This window comes from Hoplias malabaricus, chromosome 6 (assembly GCF_029633855.1).
Source record: "Hoplias malabaricus isolate fHopMal1 chromosome 6, fHopMal1.hap1, whole genome shotgun sequence".
In the NCBI taxonomy this organism is placed as follows: Eukaryota; Metazoa; Chordata; class Actinopteri; order Characiformes; family Erythrinidae; genus Hoplias; species Hoplias malabaricus.
The window spans coordinates 51,276,930-51,299,047 of record NC_089805.1 but is presented as its reverse complement, the minus strand read 5'-3'; the positions used below and the strand labels follow the sequence as shown (position 1 = coordinate 51,299,047).

Here is a 22,118-nt window from a genome sequence, read left to right as displayed (position 1 = left end):
GAAATGAAGGAATAAATGAATCCAGACCGTCAGAGAAAACAATGGAGATCAGTTCTTTGTGCGTTTGTCTTTAAATGAAACTGGAAGAGAATGATCACCTCTCAGATTCACAGAATGCTTTGTTGTATTTTATAAAATCTCCTGTTCCTGGAGTTTAGTGTGTGTTCAGCTGATGTGAGCTTTGATGATTTATGTGTGTTTTTCAGGGATGAAGTTCCTCATTGTAACGGCTCTCATTCTCTCCAGCTTTATGGAGACTAGAGCAGGTATGTGTCCACACTCCTATATTATGTTCTCTCTCTCTCTCTCTCATTCACATTCTCCAACTCTGTGTCTATCTCTATCTGTCTGTCTCTCTCTCTCTCTCTGTGTGTATGTGTTATCCAACTTCTCAAGTGTATTAAGAAATAGAGACTGTAAATAAATGTCTAAAGAACTTTGTAAACACTGACAAACCAAGTGTGTGAGCTGTCAGACAGAAGTGATGTCGATTGATGAAGGCACATACGGGGGAAGAGCAGCACACTGAGGACTGTAAAAGCTGTGGTTCTGTGGTGGAGGAGGTTCTGTGATGTTCTGCTCTTAATTATGTGGAAGTGGGGAATGTTATCGCTTGAAGTGACAGTACATTTGAACCACAGAGCTACACTGAGCTGTTTAGCATTTTGTTTGTCGTCTCACTGAGGAACATAACATTCCTATTACTGTATTCCAAGATGTCAGTCTGATGTTACTCATTTATTTGGTCACAGTAATATGCCAAGTAATAAATTATCATCAAAAGGGCTTATGTTTTCAACTAACAGACCCCAGACTCTCAATTTCTGCAAAGATATCTGATGTGAGAATATGTTTTAAAGGCTGTACATTGAGAGAAAAAAAAAAAGGTCAGAACATGGCCAATTTCAAGAAAATTTCAAATATCATTTAGCATTTAAACCTCAAGTAATTACATATTTGAGTAGCCAACACATTGAATATGCCTATGTCACATAATTACTGTTTAAATGCAACTGAAACAGGCACTGAACAAAAATGGAATACCAAAATCCTGTAAAGGTAGAGTTCAAAGCCTTGAAAAATAACTCACAGGATTCAGGATTCATCTGGTGAACTTTTATTTATAGGCTACATATTTGTTAAATATAAGGCGTTATAAATAATTTTAATAATTGTGTTGGATATTTATAGTATTTCAATAAATGGATTAACTCTGTGTCTTTGTAATTATCTGATTAATTAAATTACTGCATCATTTTATTTGTTGATGCTTGTGTACAAAGGCTGTTTCCTTTTTTTCTGCAGCAAAGCACAGCCGACTGGAGGAGGTTTTTACATTGTTGCTTGGTGCTTATAAAATAAATAAAAGAAAACAAAAGAACCCTCTGAGCAATATGAGTCATGTCCATTAGCCAGGGGCGTAGCCCAAACTGGACCAAGGCCCACTCCGACTCTAATTCCTTGCATCTGCAGACACACTCTCTGTCAGGATTTTTCAGCTCTCAGTCTGAGAGTCGGGCTCAGAACTGGGGTGTGAAGGGGGTGAGTGGAGCATGAGGCAGCCATCGCTTCAAGCTCAGAACTCTCAGGGTTCTCTGTGTGACTGTATAGAGCCTCAGGGTTCTCTGTGTGACCTGTGTAGAGCCCCGGGGTTCTCTGTGTGACCTGTGTAGAGCCCCGGGGTTCTCTGTGTGACCTGTGTAGAGCCTCAGGGTTCTCTGTGTGACTGTGTAGAGCCCCAGGGTTCTCTGTGTGACCTAAAACACAAACACTCTCACACTGATTTTCAGCCGCCCTCACTCAGCTGTTTTCCAGAAAAACAGAGAGAGCCCACCCTGCTCAGCACTGAATGTTTACACCAGGAGCAGGACGCTGTGTAAACTGACTTTTAAACCATAACAGACATAAGGTCTCTTCAGATTCTGTCTTAAAAATCACTTACATTCTCAGGAAAGGAGCCTCACAGGTGAAAAGCTACAGAAGATAATTCCTTGCTTACCACACCACAGTAAACATGCCTTTATTTCCTGGGTATCAGTATTGCACTGTTCTGGAGCTCCTGGAGCCCAGACAATGGGACGGTTTTACCTAAAGTTTTCATGCATTCAAAACTGAGGGTGTTCCTCAGTGTAGCTGTGGATCAATGAGTGGCTGCCGGCTGTGAGTGGGGTACAATTACCTGGAGGAAAGGTGCGCTGCTGGATTCCGCTCTCCACAGGGATTCGCTCAGAGTTCTCAGCAGGTGAGTCAGAAGTGATTGACACCGCTCTAAACCAATAGCAGGGACTCAGATGAAGACAAAGAGAGGCAATGTGCCGAGACCACGCCCTCTATGGGCCCGGGAGAGGAAAGGAGCTCTTGGGAACAGGAGGAGCGCTCCAGAGGCACAGAGTAAAGGAGTGTCTATGGCTGAATGAGCGCTACAGAACGCCATCCGGGCCAAAATATTTTAGAATAAACTTAAATTTACTTGTTTTATCACAGAACAATCAAATAAAACCTTTATGTTTAGTGACAGACTTATGAACTTATGTTGTTGTCTACTTTCAGAAAATGTTGTATAACTCCATAATACTTAACTTACAAAATTCTAAGCAAAAACAGTCGTGTTACCCTAGTGAATCAGAAAATTTAATCAAATGGCTGGTCTGTAATGTTCAGCACCCAATAACACATTGTTTACCCCTCGAATAATAGGTGCTTTTGTTTTTTACTTGGCTTTTTTCTATCTTTATATGTTCTCAATTGGACCTTAAATGCTGGAAACAAAGCCTGAAGGTGAATGAATGTCTTGGCGCAAGTGTCCACATCAGTTTAAGCCTTGAATGATCGTCCTATTTGTAGGACTTAAGATATCTAGTGTTAATGTGGAGCAGTACAAACCGCTTTAAAATGAGCAGAAAACGGCATCTCTGTAAGCATGAGTGTGTTTTAAAATAAAAGCGTTATTTCCAACAAGTGCCACAGGGGGCAGTGTGCCCCCACTGGGCTTTACCCTTCTCTCCCTTCCCTTAATGATGTTACCACTAAACTAGTGATTTTTCGGACCTTCTAGCAAGTTATTTAAAAACACAAAAAACCTGACTAGCACCAGCAACTTTCTGTACAAACCTTACATTTTATAGAAGTAAAACTGCCAGTAGCATGACTGGTTAGAACACTGGAGCTGACCAAGAGCAGGAGACACAGCTCTCTCTGTGGTTATTCTGTTCCCAGAGACAGAGCTGTGGGACACACTGCAAAAACAGTAAAAACACGACTGTACCGAGAAATCGCAAAACGTCACATGTGGCAACACACTTAACAAGCAGATAACAGTGATTTTGCCGACCGCCCTCAGTATATAGAGAAAGTACATTACTTTTCCTGATGTTTTAGGTTTTTGCCAATAGAATTGTTTCAGTATCAGTATTGAGATATTTAGGCAGGTATTGTATTGAAAGTCATAATTTCTGTAATTGTGACAACACTAGTCATAGTCACCAGGGTGTACATTCCCCCCAGGCCAACACAGACATCACAATGTGTGAGCTACATGACACTGTCACACAGTTCCAAACACACCACTGAGACACTGCAATTCTTCTCACTGGTGATTTCAAGAGTACCAACCTCAGACGTGCAGCGCCGGACTTTTATCTGCATATCACCTGCCCAACCAGAGGCGACAAGACACTGGACCATTGTTACAACATGACAAATGACAGTTACAGAAATCAGTCTCTCACACCATTTGGGAATTCGGAACATGCCGCCATAAACAAAGTCTGAACAGGAAGCCCCAGCTCAGAGGGAGGTGCCGCACTGGAAGGACCAATCCGGTGTGCCCTGCAGGACACTCTGGATCACACGAACTGGGACATGTTCCGGGCCAGCTCTGCTGATGACGTACGTCAGTTTGTTTACGGACGCCGTACTGAGCTTTGTTGGGAAGCTGGTTAGTGACATTTCCTACAGCCAGAAACTGTGGATAGATAGATCTATCTGCAATGCTCTGACAGCTTGCACAGCAACGTACAACACAGGACTCATCAGAAGGGAACATGGACGAGTATAAAGCCATGTCAGCCATGTTCCAGCAGAGTGACTCTAGATCTCAGTGGCAGGGACTACGAACAATCACGAACTATAAAAGCACACCCTCCGGACTAATGAGTGCTGATGGGACTCTGGCGAATTAGCTGAACACCTTTTATGCTCGCTTTGAAGTTGCAGCCAGCAACACTAACAGCGCTAACAACAGCGGTGCTAACAGCCCGGCTGACGATGCATGCGTAGAGCGTCCCGCAGCACAGCAGCCACTTGTCGTCATTACAGAGAGGAGCTGATAGTGGACTACAGCAGGAAAAAGCATTGACGGTGCCGCAGTGGAAAGAGTGGAGAGCTTCAGGTACCTTGGAGGTACGTCACAGTCCTGCCACATCAACAAACTGGCAAAGAAGGCCCGACAGCATCTCTTCCACCTCCGATGCCCAAGGGACTCCAAGGTGCTGCGGAACTTCTACTAATGCATCATTGAGAGCACATCACAACCTGGTTCGGAAACAGCATCCAACAGGACAAGTGGATTCTGCAGAGGGTAGTGCGCTCAGCTGGGTACATCATTCAAATTGTGCTTTCTGATCTCCAGACCATCTATAAGAAGCGGTGCTGGTCCAAAGCCAAGAAGTACCTCAGTCATCATAACAACAAACTCCATCAGGAAAGTGTTTTTGCTTCCTGAAAACAAACACAGAGAGGATGAAGAGGAACTTCATTTCTTCTATTCAGCCTCTGAACCAAGTCTAAACCCAGACTTCATCCAGCTCACACTTTACACAAAGGAGGGTTAACTGTTCTTACTGCAGACTTTTCACTTGTCACTTCCTTTTTTGCACTGCATTAATTGGCACATTCAGATGCACATTATGCACTTTAATCCATATCTGTATGCCATACACACAACTCACTTTTTATATTTTTATACATTGTATTGTTCTTGTGTCTTTGTTATACAGATTTAGCTTTAATTCTTTTTAGTTTAGTACTCTTTATACTGAGAAAGTCTATATATTTATTTGATCCTATTTCTATAGGTCTCTCTCCCCCTGCACACAGCAGAGGCGCCTGGTGTTGTTTTAGACAGAGAAACCAACTCCAAACGTTGAAAACAACAAACAGAAATGAGGATTACTCTATTCCTGATCCATGGTTTTGCGGTTTCGGATCTCTTAAGATGGAAATGCCTCCAAACTTCGGAGACGGCTAACTGCGTTAGCGACAGTGCTACAAACTAAACATCTCGAGTTACAAATGAGTGTCTCTGGTAAATCAATCAGTGAATTAAAAACTTACAGACAAGTTAAACTTCATCCACGTCCAAACAACTGTCGTCCCCCTCCCACCCATCAAACACACCGATCCACCTTAAAAAATGCAGAGCTTAGAATTGCGTGTCCCCACATTTAAAAGCGCCTCAAACAAAATACACAGTTTTAGATAAAAAAATGTTCTTTTGCTGTTAATAATTTAAAAGCTGTTCACTTTGGAAAGTCCGAGAACGTTCAGAACCCAACAATACTGGTGTCCACGAGTTTCAAAATGCGCTGGGCGGAAGTGTATGATGATTGAAATTTGTTCTCTTGAACAAAATTGAATTCTGTTCTCTGTTGTTTCTCCGGTGTCGACCCGAGGAGGATGGGTTCCCAGTATGAGTCTTGGTTCCTTCCAAGCTTTCTTCCTCGTCACTGTTGCCCCTGGCTCATAGGAGGCTTGGACCCGGATCTTTGTAAAGCTGCTTTGTGATGACTTTTTGTTGTGAAAAGCGCTATATAAATAAAATTCGATTGATTGATAGACCTCCCAATGAGTAAAATCTATTACATTTTCTGGATCTTTGGTGTTACTCATAAAATATGAATGAATTCTATTCAACATTTCCCAGCTAATTTTATTTTGCCAAAACTGTGTAAATTGCAATTAATACTTTGTTCAAATTTGTTGAATTTAGCTCAATTTTATTTCAAACTACATGAAGTCTTTTTATTAAGTTCAAGTTACTATTAGTTTTTAACTAAATATTAATTGACCCCAGTCCCACTTTTTACAGTGTATACATGACCACTGTCCCCCCTGGGGATTTTTACATTATTTACATTTTTACATTTCATGTCAAAACTTTGTTTTATCGGAATTCTGTGAAGCTGCTCTGTGACATCTTCAGTTGTAAAAATCGCTATACAAATACGTTTGATTTGATGATTTGATTAATTAAAACATTTCTTTTTAAACAAAAACTTTATTATTCATTTCTGGAACTGTCGATTTATTTAGCAATTTCCCACATTACATCACCAATAATCTAAATTTCCCTCTGGGATCAATAAAGTATCTATCTATAAATAGTAACGAGCAACAAACTCTGGATTTGCATTTCCATAGTGTTATGAATTTTTGATAAGACAATTTTCGCATTACAATAATAGGAATTTTGTACTTTTAGCTAACCCAAGCTTGAATGTTTTTAGTATTGCACATTCATTCATTGTCTGTAAACCTCATCCAGTTCGGATTTGGGTTTGTGTCCGGAGCCAGCCCTGAATCACTGGGTGCAAGGTGGGAAGAGATCTGCACTTGGGAGGCTTTATTTATTTGTCATGTTTATTTAAGAGCAGCAGCCTGATCTACGGCATCATGTAAAATTAAAAATTCGTAAGCGGAGAAAATAATTTCGTTTGAGGAAAAGCCACATCAGGCAACAAGTAGTGCTCTCGCAAATGGGGAAAATTATTTCCTGGGAGGAAAATACACTTTGAGTGAAGAAAGCCCACCTTGTTCAAGGACAGTCAAACCAGTGCACCAAACTCTCTCCCTCTCTCAAGATTCATCGCTTGTCTTTTGACGGGGTCGCCATACCAGACGGGAGAACAGGAGACTATAACTTATTTGAAATATATATTTAATACATACACACAAGCACTTGAATTTGAAGTCTTGTGGTCACCTACATTCATGTACCACAATAGAAGGGGTATGCTCCCCTGATAGCATGCAGCTGGCTGTGTTAACTGGGAATAGAATAGGTTTATTGAACTCATGAAATAATTCCAGATCACAGCCATTGTCTGCTCATTAGAACAGCAACGTGCTGTGGGCAGAAGGTATCGGAGTCTCCTTTGATATTCGAGTAAGAGTAAATTAACATTTAACAGAAGCGTTATTCACACATCTCTAATAAATATAAAGGTATAAATAAAGTAAAAGAAATTATTTTCCACTAAAATTATTTTAACCACTAAAACTAGGGATTGGAAGATATCCTCAAATAATACTGGACTGTTAAGAGTGGGGTCGTTTTCTCTGATTTACACTCAACTTCAATGAGTACATTCCATGCATAAACACGGCGCATATAATATAGAAAAGTTATTTATTTGGATAAACAATAACATTCATAACTTTGCCACAGAACCTCTGTCTCACTTTGTATATTGGCTACATTCACAGAATCTGACCTGAACTCTGTTCTTTCTCTCTCTGATAAGTACTGGAATGGGAGAGATTACAGGCATCAAAGGTCCAAGCTTGTTTTGTAAACATGTTACTGCTGACATCATCACTGCAGCAGCCAGGACCCGGGACACATCACTTTTCCTCACCCTTATCAGCTGACGAAGCTGTGTGGAGCTCCCGCTGGCGATGGGGCCGTGAGCGAAGCTGCCTTTCCGGGATTTGAGGAGCTTATCTCTTCCTTTGAGATGCTCTAGATGGTGAAAGAGCGTGATTTTTCTTAGGGGACAGTCTGGGGGACTGCAGTGGGCATGTGAGGGTGGAGTAGAAGCTGGGGTGGTTCTTCTCTGCACCTGAGAGCTGGCTGACACGGAAAGTGACAGTCTTGTCCCAGCCAACACCAGTAACTAAGGATCAGAACGCCAGGGCCCCCCTAACCTCGGCTGCCACCCGATCCACAATGCACCAGACCCGGATTACTACCTCTCTCATGTGGTGGGCCCATGGGAGAGTGGACCCATGTTGCTCATTCGGGCTGAGCCCGGCTGAACCCCATGAGTTAATGCCCGGCCACCAGGCGCTCGCCAAGGTGCCCCTCCCCCAGGCCTGGCTCCAGGGTGAGGCCCCAGTAACCCTACTCTGTTCAAGGGAAGCTGTGTCCCTGTTTTTGATCTTTTCATATGGGTCTTTATGGATCACTCTGTCTGGCCCATCACCTAGGACCAGTTTGCCTTGGGACACCATATTGCCCCTCACAACATAGCTCCTAGGCTCACGCAGGCACGCAAACCCCTCCACCACATTAAGGTGGTGATCTGGGGAGGGGCTTAAATAAATAAATAAATAAAACACATCAGATCTATTTAACAGACATAAAATATTAAAATATTAACCTTTCATTCAAAATTTCATCCAATTAAAACAAAGGGTGCACTGTTCCTTTAATAGGGTCCGCCATCCAATGAAATATAAGCAGAATGAAAGCATTCATTCATTCATTATCTGTAACCCTTATCCAGTTCAGGGTCGCGGTGGGTCCAGAGTCTACCTGGAATCATTGGGCGCAAGGCAGGAATACACCCTGGAGGGGGCGCCAGTCCTTCACAGGGCAACACACACACTCACACCTACGGACACTTGAGTCGCCAATCCACCTGCAACGTGTGTTTTTGGACTGTGGGAGGAAACCGGAGCAAAGAATGAAAGCAGCGCGAGAGAAATAAATCAATTTTCCCAGAAGCTGAGGAACTGAGGATTTGAGCTAAAACAAACCCCCAGTTCAATTGATTTAATTTAAAAACTGAAACAAACAAAAGTGTGTCTAACAGTTACGGGACCATTAACAGGACAAAGGAACTCGTTTTGGTGTTTTTGGAGTTGAAGCTTTTTTAAAAAGAAAAACTGAATGTGAGTAAATGTATATATTTAACCTGAAGAGTAACTTATATGTTCCTGCAGTAAATGTAATCTCAATTTTGTGTTGTTTAGAGCACGTATAATAAAATGAAGTACAAATGTTTCCTAAATCACAGCGGAATTAGACAAGAGTCTGTATAGTGAATGGGTTACAGCCCCATCGCCATTTTGCTCAGAGAACATTGTGTAAAACAAAAATGAATGGTTAATGGGATTATTTTCAGCTCTTTTGACTTGTAATACAGGTCAGGTTTTTCCCTTGATGTTTGTGCCAACCGCTGGAAAATCCATTGAAACCGGAGTGAAAGTGGCTTATACGGAAAAGCATGCTCCACAGACCCACGACGGCGAGACAACCGTGAATATCGTTCTTAAAAGTTGAAATTGCACCATTCCTTCTGTACAGCAGGACTGGATTGTGACTATTTTTTGCCGTATTGAAGCTTAAACTGTTTTTCTAACTTTATTTAAACAAGTTTCCAAGGAGGACAATACCTTTTTATTTTTTATTTTCCTTCTGAGATTTTTTTGGGACAGATTTCTCAGGACTTGAACTAAATGTTCAGTTGGGAATACATTTTTTTTTCTTCCCCAAGAACTCTAAAGAATGAAACTGATTTTTGAATTATGAACTGTTTCTAATTAGTAGACGGTTGAACTATAGATGTAATCTATTCATTCTAAAGGTGGCACGGTGGTGCAGCAGGTAGGTGTCGCATTCACACAGCTCCAGGGACCTGGAGGTTGTGGGTTTGATTCCCACTCCGGGTGACTGCCTGTGAGGAGTTGGTGTGTTCTCCCTGTGTCTGCGTGGGTTTCCTCCGGGTGACTGTCTGTGAGGAGTGTGGTGTGTTCTCTGTGTCTGTGTGGGTTTCCTCCGGGTGACTGTCTGTGAGGAGTGTGGTGTGTTCTCTGTGTCTGTGTGGGTTTCCTCCGGGTGCTCCGGTTTCCTCCCACAGTCCAAAAACACACGTTGATTGGCAACTCAAAGTATCCATAAGAGTGTGTGTGCGTGCGCTTTGCCCTGTGAAGGACTTGCGCCCCCTCCAGGGTGTATTCCCGCCTTGCGCCCAATGATTTCAAGTAGACTCTGGACCCACCGCGACCCTGAACTGGATAAGGGTTACAGATAATCATTCTAAAGTCTAAATTAAAATAAATATATAAACTAATCTGTTAGTTCAATCTGAATTTCTAGGATTAAAACCAATCCAAAAATAAGAACTAAAATGTTTTTATTTGTTATATTTTTTTGTAGCTTGTTCTCTATGTATAATTGTCACATCAAATAATAACAAATAAACAGACAAGGAAACCCTCTACACTTGTGTCTCTGGTGTTGTACTATTTTCAGCACTCCCAATGAAACTAGAACTGGTCCAGTGGCATATCCTGTTTCACTACGATATTCATTCTCATCAAGGCCTTGAAGTGGTTCAGATCTGTTTTTCAACTGAAGTGAGTAAGACTGATATTCTGGTCTGGTTCTGGGCTGTGCTCTCTCAGCAGCAGTGTTGGGTTTAGCAGCTGAATTTCCCGGACCAGCTGTGGTACCATGACAACAGAGCTATACAAAGCACGGCGTTTGGGTCTAGCTTCAATCTGCACCCATTGCCTGTCACTCACGGCAGCGTTGCTATCCACACGATCCTCTGGTCTGGATCTGTGTCCCTCCACTGTCCGCTGCTCTGTTAAGTCCTCAGCCCGCTGTCTGCTGCCCATGCTCCCACACATTGTTACTCACACAGTGCTGAAATGCCAGTCCTTAAACTCTGACAACAGGCTCCAAAATCCCTTTCCAAAGCTGTCATTCTCTGTAGAAGTCTGTAACAACTCTGACAGCACGTGTTCAAAAGAAATGAGGCATTTTAAAAGTTTCTTCTGCTGTAGCCTGATGGAACTCTCCTGGTTCCTAGAACTATCGCAAGTATCAAAAACAAAAATAAAATGTACAGTTGTGGCTTCGTAGTGTTGCTGACGTGTGTATTTAAAAAGCTCAGATACTCAATCACAGAAAATGCCATGGATGTTCCCGCCGGTCAAGGGGATCGAATCGTCAACCTTCCGGCAGAGATGTCATTTTTTTTCAAGTCCGAGTCAAGTCTCTTAAGGCTACGTTCACACAGCAGGAAAAAGTGGCCCAAGCACTTATAAAGGAGTGGGACCAGACTGTGCAGCACTGTATCACAACAACTCCCTGTTCTTTATTCAAAAGCTCTATGTTAAAAACAAAGTATGTATTAAAGACTGTAGACAATAATAAAATGTAAACAGATGTTTCTTTCACTCCAAGCGCTCCACTTTCCCAGGTCTCTCACGAACACGAGGTCTCCAAAGAGAAGCAGACGAGTGCTGACAATGAGTTTAATATCTCCATGATCCACATTTGTACAGCTTCATACCGAAAATAACAATATAAAACTGATATAGAACGACTATAAATAAGCTCTTATCCTGTTTTATAAAGAACCCCTTAATACAAATTTCCATGAGCTTTATCTTCTCATAAATGAGAGACAGGAACCTGGATTAAGGAACTTCACGTTTTTTCATTTCCCAATATTTTTTCCAAAACAAAAATGCTTTTACTTGGCCATTTCCACGTCCTAAACACCTCAAATTAAAACGAACAATGCTTTTGACAGTTTTCCGGATCATTCTCAGTGGCCGAGTGACTAAAAGTCACATGAATTTCTACCTGGTCGTTCAGACTGAGTCGCATTGCCACAGATCGAATATGGATCAGATCTCAATATCACGTATGAAAGTGGCCCAAATTTAAAAAAACATCAGATTCAATGTTCACACAGCCACACAAACACATCTGTGTCACATGATGAAATAGATTGGATTTGGGCCACTTTTACCTGCTGTGTGTAGCCCTATGTAGCATGAATGCCCGGCCCACATGACTGCATTGCTAATTCTTATTATTATAAGTCACATACAGTACTTCCATTTTTAGCACACACTTATCAAAACAGATCAGCTGTACAATTACTTCTAAAAGTATATTTCAGTGCAATGTGTAGAAACCCACAAAAACTGTTTAGCGTCATTTATGACTCATTCTTACCGGGCTGTGTAGCTCAAGCGTCTCATACTTTAGCTTTTAAAGAAAAACTAAAGCATGAAAGTACAGGTCTGTGTGGGACTGATTTTTAATCCCTCTTTATGCGGCGGGCAATTTACGCGATTAATAAAGGAGATTACGCTTGGTGCAGCAGTGGTGCAACGTCTGGTGGAAACGAAAAGAAAGCTGCAGTTGCCTCGTGTCTCACACTCTGACTCCGGGTTTGACTCACGGAACAATGAAGGAGAGAGTGCAGGGGAACTGGCACTTGGCTGAGGGGGGCTTGGACCAGTTTGGGTTAGTGGACATTATTTTTAAACATGCTGTTTCTTTCTAATAAAAAATAAGCCAGAATAAAAATAGTGTGCCTTTTTTAATTCAGTGGGTGGTGCTTTGCTGCAGACAGCACAGAAAATATAAACAGCAGTTGCTGAATTAATCAGATGAACAAATACTGGCTTAGTCCATGTGCTACTATAAATAAAAATCCAGCTAAATTTAAACATTAATAAAGAAGTATATTTTAAAACAATATTTAACAACAAAAGGCTCAGCTACAGCAGGAGAACATGTCACTGCCGTGGTCAGTGCTAATGTCTGTGCCTGGGCGCATGTGCTTCGTTGCACATGGCAGGGAGGGAACTGAGTGCAGATCACCAAACAACCAACAAAGATATCCACTAAAAAACTACACTAATAAATAACATTACACAGATTTTTCACAAGTCCCAAATCTCGAGTCAAAGTCATTTGAAAACTAGTCTCAAGTTGAGTCTGAAGTCAACGTTTCATCTCTGCCTTCTGGTACCAAGCCCGGTCCTCTGACCATTAGGCCAAGGCTGAACCACATTGTCTTCAGGCCCCACCCACATGTCTTCTCTTCTCAAGGCTGAATTCTCAGTGAAATGTTACTGATTATGCAGTATCTAATTGCAGTACCTGCATCTGCTCAAACACAAGATCAGCACACGATGACCACATGAATTGTGCAGAACCATGTTGAACTATTAAAAATAAAATATAGGAACTGGGAAAACTACCAAATGTGTAAGACAGAAGAACCAGGCAGTCAGTTTGGGAGAGAGAAGAGCATGCTGGTCTAACAGATATATTCTAGCAGTTATCCCACTGTAAGTAGAGAAACTGTGCTCCTTTATTTAGACGTATCATCACTGTCACTACATTAAACACATGTTAGAACAGTAAAAGGGGACTATGACCTGATCAGTGGGTCTCTGCTATAAATTCTTCTTGTTGTGAATTACCAAAGGTATTCTATTGGAATACTTTATCTGCTTTCTGTTTGTTGTACAGCAACTTCCCAACACAGCCCACGTAGCCCTTCAGTTACACATTCTGTTGAGTTAAATGATGTGTAAATAGAGTGTTTTCAGTGTTATGTTGTAAATTAACAGCACTACCGCTCTGAAATGTTCTGTTTTCTCTTGCTGTTCCAGATTTAGAAGACTCCAACCTGGCGATCAGTGCCCTCAGCAGACCACTGCATCTGGGCACACTCTACAATGCCCTGAACGACCAACTAATCCCAGGTACTCACCAGGATCCCCTTCCCATTTGTTTCTGTAGGAAATTTAAAAGGGCAGTCTGTTGTTATTCTGCATATCTCTTGCTGTTATGATTGATTAATGCACAAAAGTAACCTGTTGTTAAAGGCTGACTTAATTATTTGAACAGATAGATATTTTGTTTATTATATGATTAATTTGCCTTAAAGTTAGTTTCCCTCACCAGGACAGGCATTAGTGGACCAGGAGATTAGTCACAGACAAAATCCATACAGAACAAAGGGTAGAGCATGCTGGATATAGTAAATCAGAATAAACAGTATTTGTGCCAGGTTTCGCGTGGGTTTCCTCCGGGTGCTCCGGTTTCCTCCACGGTCCAAAAACACACACTTGTAGGTGGATTGGCGACTCAAGTGTCCGTAGGTGTGAGTGAATGTGTGAGTGTGTGTGTTGCCCTGTGAGAACTGGCGCCCCCTCCAGGGTGTATTCCCGCCTTGCGCCCAATGATTCCAGGTAGGCTCTGGACCCACCGCGACCTTGAACTGGATAAGTGGTTACAGAGAATGAATGAATGAATGAATGTGCCAGGTAGGTGATGTGACTAGACAGTCAGAAACACCTTTCTTCAACCATGACTCTGAAGACCTTTGTTTATCCACAGGTTTAATGATTTCTGAAAGGGTGAAACTGCAAAAGAATACAACCTAATATTACTCCTTTTGACAACAGATATGAGCTTTCTTGGATTAGATTAGTCCAAACAAGTGTTCCATGTGACAAAGGTTCTCTCTAAACAGAGATTAGCTGACATTGATGTTTTGGGATGTTATTAATAATATTAGTTAAAGTTCTTTACTTGGTAAAATTGCAGTTTAATTCAAAATACTGTACACTAAATGCAGACTCAGTAAAGAGCACAAAATAATCTATATACATACAGAGGGTGCTATCGGAGCACAGGATGAAAGCAGATTTAAGCAGATGGACAACTGTTACTGTGAGTACTCTCCTCTCTTCATGTGTTAGAACCACTTCATGAACGTCCTCATTTAACAAAGACAGAAAATAAAGCTACACACTTGTTTCACCGAAGGGGGCGCTACTACATTCAAAATTATATTGCAATAGTAACAGAACAAAAAGAAAAGCAAATAATTATTAAAAATACAAACACCACAAGTATTTTATTTTACATTGTTTTATTTAAATTTGATGAATTGTATTTTTATACAATTGTGTATAAAGTGTGTACATAAAGTAAAGCCTGTAACAAAAGTTCCCATTGTATATAGAAAAATTACTCTACTTCTTACTGTATCCCAGGTGTCACCAATATTATTTTATTTTTTTTTTACATATAAGATCACCTTTAGAAATCTAAACAAATGAAAGATGTGCCAGCATAGATGCCAGGCTTAGCTACTTAACACAGCTGTACATGTCCCCATTGCCTCCAATAACATAAAAGTAAAAATTATTAGAGGTGGGACTTGATTAAAAAAATAATCTAATTAAAGCTTTGTAATTAAGGGAAATTAATCACATTTTAAATAATAAAATATTGATTTAAGTTTGGTTGATGAATGAATCGATGAACATAAGCTTAATCTTCAAAATCTTGTTTATTTTCCCACCAGCACATAGACCAATGGATGAGTGCATAAAAAACAGACCAAACAGTTTTCAGAACACTGGAAATTCTGACCAAAAATGCCAAAGTACTGATTGACTTCAACTGCTCCCATTTCACATCAAACATGCGAATGAAAAAGCAGAAAAACCCAACAATCCCATTTCAGTCAAAAACCTCCTCAAGTATCCCTGGCCAAAAATAAATTGACAAACAGTTCAAGATAAAATGTTATGTCTACCATCTAAAATGGTAAAAATCTGTATGCCTGGAACTCATGCACTGAGAAACGTTCCATGGTGCCAAGTGCGATTAAAACGTGTTAATTTGGTTTTTTTTTCATTATTTTCCCCCGTAATTAATCGAAATTCCCTCGAAATTAACGAGTTAAAGTTCCACTCCTAAAAATGATACATTTATTAACAAGGGTGCCAATTTGGCGCCACAGGTAGTGTCACAGTCACACAGCTCCAGGGCTCTGGGGTTGTGATTTCAAGTCCCGCTCCAGATGACGGTCTGTGAGGAGTGTCGTGTGTTCTCCCCGTGTCCGTGTGGGTTTCCTCCAGGTGCTCCGGTTTCCTCCCACGCTCCAAAAACACATGTTGGTAGTTGGATTGGAGACTCTAAAGTGTCTATAGGTGTGAGTGTGTGTCACTATGTGAAGGACTGGTGCCCCCTCCAGGTGTGTTCCCGCCTCCCGCTCCAGACCCACCACCACCCTGAACTGGAAAATTGAGGTGAATATTGAGTGAATTAATAATTTGACTTGTCATTCCTGTTTAAAGTACTAAGAATTCTTATCCCCGAGTAAAGATACCAAAAGAGGTAAAGGTTGATGATCTGTTCAGAAGGTGATGCTGATTGGTGCAGGGCCTGACATGATAATGGTATTAATACTCGAGTTGATGATTCTCTATACAATGGAAAATTGTTGGACAAAAGTAATTATGTAGGAGTATGGCTTATTGTGAGGGGAAGTACTCTCTCCAGGTTTCTGCAAATATCTACCAGCCCATTGTTGGGTTTGAATCAGACCTTCTGCCTTAAACAACTGACATGGTTATCAGTCTGAAAAAAAAAAAAAAAAAAAAAAAAAACCAAATCAATAAACCTTCTGTGGAGGGGGGCGGGGTGTCCTAGGAACTCTGACTTCTGCATACACCACCCCTATATTATGGTTTAGGGGACCCCACGCTAGGCCACTCAACTAAATGTGTGTAAGAACTAACAGCTATAAATAAATCAGGAAATGACAGCATTATATATTGTAACCAAGACCACAGCGGTTAAGACAAATTTTGCTTTCATTTAAATCCCTTTGTTATACATAAGAAAAGTTCGGAAAAGAATATTTTAATATAGCCTCCGGCCAAAAGAATTGTAGCCTAGGCAGTGACCCACTCCAGTTTGCCCCTCTGCACAATATTGTGGACACTACACCATAGCGCCACTGTCAAAATCTCCACGGCAAATACTACCCCACCTGGTTGGAGAGAAACCCAAAGAGCACACCAGGAAATTGGGCAGTACACCTCTTGGCCACAAAACAAAAATAAACAAACAACCTATTGCACCCACACAGGGTAACACTGAATAAAGTGGCCCAGTGCTGTGCTATTTCTATGTTTATTGAACAAACTTCAGTAACGCAAGATGTCCAAATCCCACACTTTACTATTAAAAAGAATCCCTAAGTAATAGAATAATAAAAAGAGATGACTCAGTACAATACTTTATAATCACATTTCAGGGAAATGCAATCCAAACAAACATGTAAACCAGCAGATACAAAGTATCAGTCGTTTATAAAAACAAATAAAACATTGGAGGAAAAAAAACAATGGCCTACAAGCACACAGGTTACAGCCCCACTTTTTTTTTTTTTTTTTTTTTTTTTTTTTTTTAAAAAGAGATAAACATTGTTTTATACCATAGCCATCCTCTAATAATCTAGGCATATATCAAAGCATTACTAAAAGTACAAATAGCTTAGCATGTATATCATTAACATCTCCATAAAGATGATACTTATAGTAATAAATCATCATTACAATAAATGATACACATGTATGCCTATATACACACACAACCACAAACTGAATATATGCACTACTGTCACCAATATAACAAAACACACTGAATAACAGGGCACTTATTCTTGACCCCCCCCATGGAGGCACGACACTACAGTCACTAATAAACCTGCATGCAGCAGCACAATTTAAACCCCACCAGGACCACAAACACCACTCTACACAAAAGAACTTAAATTCATAGGCAGATGAAAAACCTCTACTGGATGGACTATGCTGCTTAATTGTAAGACTGCACTAGTTACCTTTAACTATAAGCCATTATAAACAAAAAGCCAAGACCTACGAGTTGATCAGGTTAAATGTGTGGTGCTCTTCACCCAGTTGGCTGTTCCATTCGACTCACATATAATAAAAGCAACCAAATATGGTCTTACAAGACATTCCAAAGGCAACAAATTTCCAGTAAATCTACAAGGTAGAAGACTCCGATTACCCCACCCGTCTCAGTCCTTTCAGCAGCGACTCTCCCCACCCCCCCACACCCCACCACCAAACCCTTGCCCCCCCATAACTAAGTCCTATATCTGAAGACAAACTGCAAATATTAAATGGGTCTCTACTTTCAGGGATCTTCCCTCAATCAGTAAAACTGCAGTAAATTTATTTGGAAATGTATAACGTTACAAGTCATCTTTTAACAATGGAGCATGTTCCAATTTTTAAATGTATACATATTTATGTAACTCCCACCCCTTCCCTCCCCCCCTCTACCAAAAAAACAACATAGAATAAATTAAATATAAAATAAACTAAAACATTAGAGGTAAAATGAATATATCCAGATGTGCAAATTCATAAACGTGCCCAAATGCACATAAATACAAATATATTCAAAAATAAGATAAAGTATAGTAATGTGATGTGGCCTACCTCCTACCCATTAACCACCACACCCTAATGGTCATAAGAGGGATAATACCCACTAACAGAATGAGATTATTATATATACACACACACACACACACACACACACACATACTGTGATTATAGTCCGACTACGCCACCTGAGGAATTGCACCTCAGGAAATAAGACTAGTAAAACTAGCCAGGAGACCCAGGTCCGTTTGTTGGAGACAGAGGCTCACGGTCCACACTCAATTTTATTTTCACAATAAGAATTATTTCAGCACACATTCAAACATTGACCTAAAACACTAAAGACTTTAGCTGCAGCTTTTAAATTAACACATCAACATTCATTAAAAATCATTCAAAATTACTATATTTTAAAATGACAACAAGGCGCCATAAACTAGCTGCCACCACCACTACAGAGAGAGAGAGAGAGAGAGAGAGAGAGACTCTAACAAATAAATAAAACAAATTGACAAACTCAAGAAATAACCAATTACAACCAAACCAAAGTAAACCAATGAAAATCAATAAAGAATAAGACAAAAATAATAAGAAAAGAAAATGAGCAAGCCCGAAATTGGGATCTAGCCCACTAACTAAACCCAAACATTAACACAATTAATCTAACAAAATAGAAACGAAAACTTAACACAAAAGAAAATCAACCATTAAAAAAAAAATAAAATAAAAAAAATCGCAGAAACAGCGCCTTGAAAACAAAACAAAAGAAAATAACCAAAAAAAACACAAACAAAACGATTTAACAGACCCGCAAGGGACACGAATCTAAAACAGCGCAGCAGCGCGACTTCGCCCAGACGCGGAGTAAACAGCAGCACCACGAGAGGAGGAGCAGCCAGGAGAATGTTTAAACTCCGTCTAAAAGGAGGTCCTCTCTCTGTCGGCACTGAGGAGCGACTACCGACAGAAGAGAGGAGCAGCCGGCAGTGACGGTTCTAACGAAATATAGACTGTAAATACAAGACGACTGGAAATGTTCTTAGAGAGAGGGAACATGTCTTACCTGGAATTAAACTGTGAAGCAGTAAAATAGTGAAGATACAAAGCACAGAGCAGAAACGATGCGAAGCAGAGAATGAATGAAGGCCTCAGACCACGGCACAACACCCACAGCAATCACTACTGAATACACACAAATCACCCCGTTACTCCACACACTGTAAACCCACACAAATAGGGAAAAATATACCGACACCCATGGTCCTACCTAAAGTAATTAACACACACAAACCGTTGCAGTTGTACCTGAATCCACCACACGCCAAACCAACAACAAGAGGGTCAAGTTCACCGGAAAAGGGGGGGGGGGAGCCAAGCAGGTCAAACGAATCACTAAGTCCTCCTACTCCCCCTTCTTATAGGGCTACAGTGACATCCCCCAATTAACCCTTGACATTACCCTTACATGAGTATCAACTGGAAATAAATAAAACACAATCTGCCACATTCATAAATAAATAATATAGTAATAATAAATAAATAAAAATCCTGTATTGTGCAAATATAGGATGTCCAAAGAGCTGGCTCCCAGATGGAGAAAAATGTGTTCCTAGAGCCCCTACGTGAATATTTTATTTTCTCCAGCTGTATAATTTGTAACAGACCACTAAGCCACATAAAAGCTTTAGGAGGGCGTTTCCAATGTAGTAGAATTCTTCTACAAGCAAGTAGGGTTGTAAAGGCAATACGAGTTTTATGACTTTTTAATGTTTGGCTGTCTGAAATACCAAATATCGCAGCTAACGGGTTAGGCTGAAGAACAACTTCAAGAGATTCTGATGAGATGTGAACAATTGTAGCTAAGTAGCTAGAGCAGGGCAAGACCAAAACACGTGGGTCAAATTAGCTGGGGTGTTCTGACATCGATTACAATAGGGATCAATATTGGGATACATTTTGGCTAACCTTAACTTAGACAAATGTGCACGATGTAAAATTTTATTCTGCATTATACCTAATTTTTCACAGGAAATACTGTGACTCTCTGTAAAGCGTAGTTCCAGTATTTTCAGTCCTAGTTCCCTTTCCCAATCTGCCTTAATTGTTGCTAAGGATATATTTTTAAGAGAGGTTATGATGTCATTCATCCTTGAGATTAATCTTTTGGATTTAGGAGAGGTTTCTAATAGGTCATTAAAGCTTGCAAATACTATCTAGAGTCTATATACATGTCCTTAAAAATTGACAATACCTTGTCTATTCCACACAGCAAATTCATTCATTCATTCATTATCTGTAACCCTTATCCAGTTCAGGGTCGCGGTGGGTCCAGAATCTACCTGGAATCATTGGGCGCAAGGCGGGAATACACCCAGTCCTTCACAGGGAAACACAGACACACACACACACCTACAGACACTTTTGAGTCGCCAATCCACCTACCAACGTGTGTTTTTGGACTGTGGGAGGAAACCGGAGCACCCGGAGGAAACCCACGCAGACACAGAGAGAACACACCACACTCCTCACAGACAGTCACCCGGAGGAAACCCACGCAGACACAGAGAGAACACACCACACTCCTCACAGACAGTCACCCAGAGGAAACCCATGCAGACACAGAGAGAACACACCACACTCCTCACAGACAGTCACCCGGAGGAAACCCACGCAGACACAGGGAGAACACACCACACTCCACACAGACAGTCACCCAGAGGAAACCCACGCAGACACAGAGAGAACACACCACACTCCTCACAGACAGTCACCCGGAGGAAACCCACGCAGACACAGAGAGAACACACCACACTCCTCACAGACAGTCACCCGGAGGAAACCCACGCAGACACAGAGAGAACACACCACACTCCTCACAGACAGTCACCTGGAGCGGGAATTGAACCCACAACCTCCAGGCCCCTGGAGCTGTGTGACTGCGACACCACCTGCTGCGCCACCGTGCCCCCCACACAGCAAATGCATAGTCCAATTTGGCTGGGGGCTGGGAGGAGGGGGGGGGGGAGTGATCATAACATATAGGATTTATGTAGAGAAACTGTACCCAAAGTGTTCTCTGAATTGATTCAATATTTTAAAGGAGCTAATTACAATTGGGTTGTGAGTAAATGTTTTGACAAAAAGGGGAAGACTAGAGGTTACCAGAGCCCTGAGGGATGATGAGACACAGGATTCCTACCCAGTCGTCATCATGGGTATGAAGGCAGAAAATAACTTTTTGGATATTTGCGGCCTAGTAATAATAACAGATTTAGGGAGGGCCAAACCACCTTGGACTTTAGGTCTATGCAATAGTTCTGTGCGTATTCTGGGATTTTTACCATTCCAAATAAATTAGACAAAAAGTCAATCTATCAATAGATTTAAAGAACGATTTTGAAAGATAAAGTGGGATACACTGGAACAGGTAGAGGACTTTAGGAAGTACTGTCATTTTAATACTATTCACTTTCCCTGTCAGAGACAGTGACCTCCATTTCTTCAAATCTAGTTTTGTCTTCTCTAGTAGAGAAGAAAGGTTTTGTTGAAACAGGTTTTGCATATCTCTTGTATATGGAGGTCTATTTGGTGCAAAACCCCTGATCACCTGTGACAGTGAGATTTGTAGTTGTAGAAAATAGTCACACATATGTTAGACCTGTTGCGATTATTTTATAATCGCATGATGACGATTATTTCAGCTAACTGCGATGATTTGCGCTCATCGCTATCATATTATATTTTATTTCTGTCCCAACAAACAGAATATCAATATCGTGAATTTCTAAATAAATGGAGCTATTAAACGGTGGCTGTAAAAAGTGCCCATAAAACAAACCTGAGAAATCATCGGTGGATCCACCACCGCAGTTCGCTGAATTTGGGAAGGCATCAACAGATTCTTCCTGGCGGTTGGCTCTTCCGGATTCTCTCGGGCAAGTATCTTAGGCTACGTTCAACAACGGGTAAAAATATATCAAATCAGATTTTTTAAACTGAGCCGCACGCACAAAGAACGATGCTTCAGGCACTGACCAGAAGGAAATCTCCGTTTCATACAAAGCACTTTCATT

General features: G+C 41.0%; 1 protein-coding gene across 1 annotated transcript in view; it reads left to right on the top strand.

Moving 5' to 3' along the window:
* Positions 1-208: 208 nt before the first annotated feature.
* The window catches only part of LOC136699895 (stonustoxin subunit beta-like), a 457,886-nt gene continuing 435,976 nt past the window's right edge, over positions 209-22,118 (top strand). Inside the window, exon 1 of the mRNA XM_066674950.1 lies at positions 209-266. Coding sequence (XP_066531047.1) covers positions 209-266 — 58 coding nt within the window. The remainder of the gene's footprint in view (positions 267-22,118) is intronic.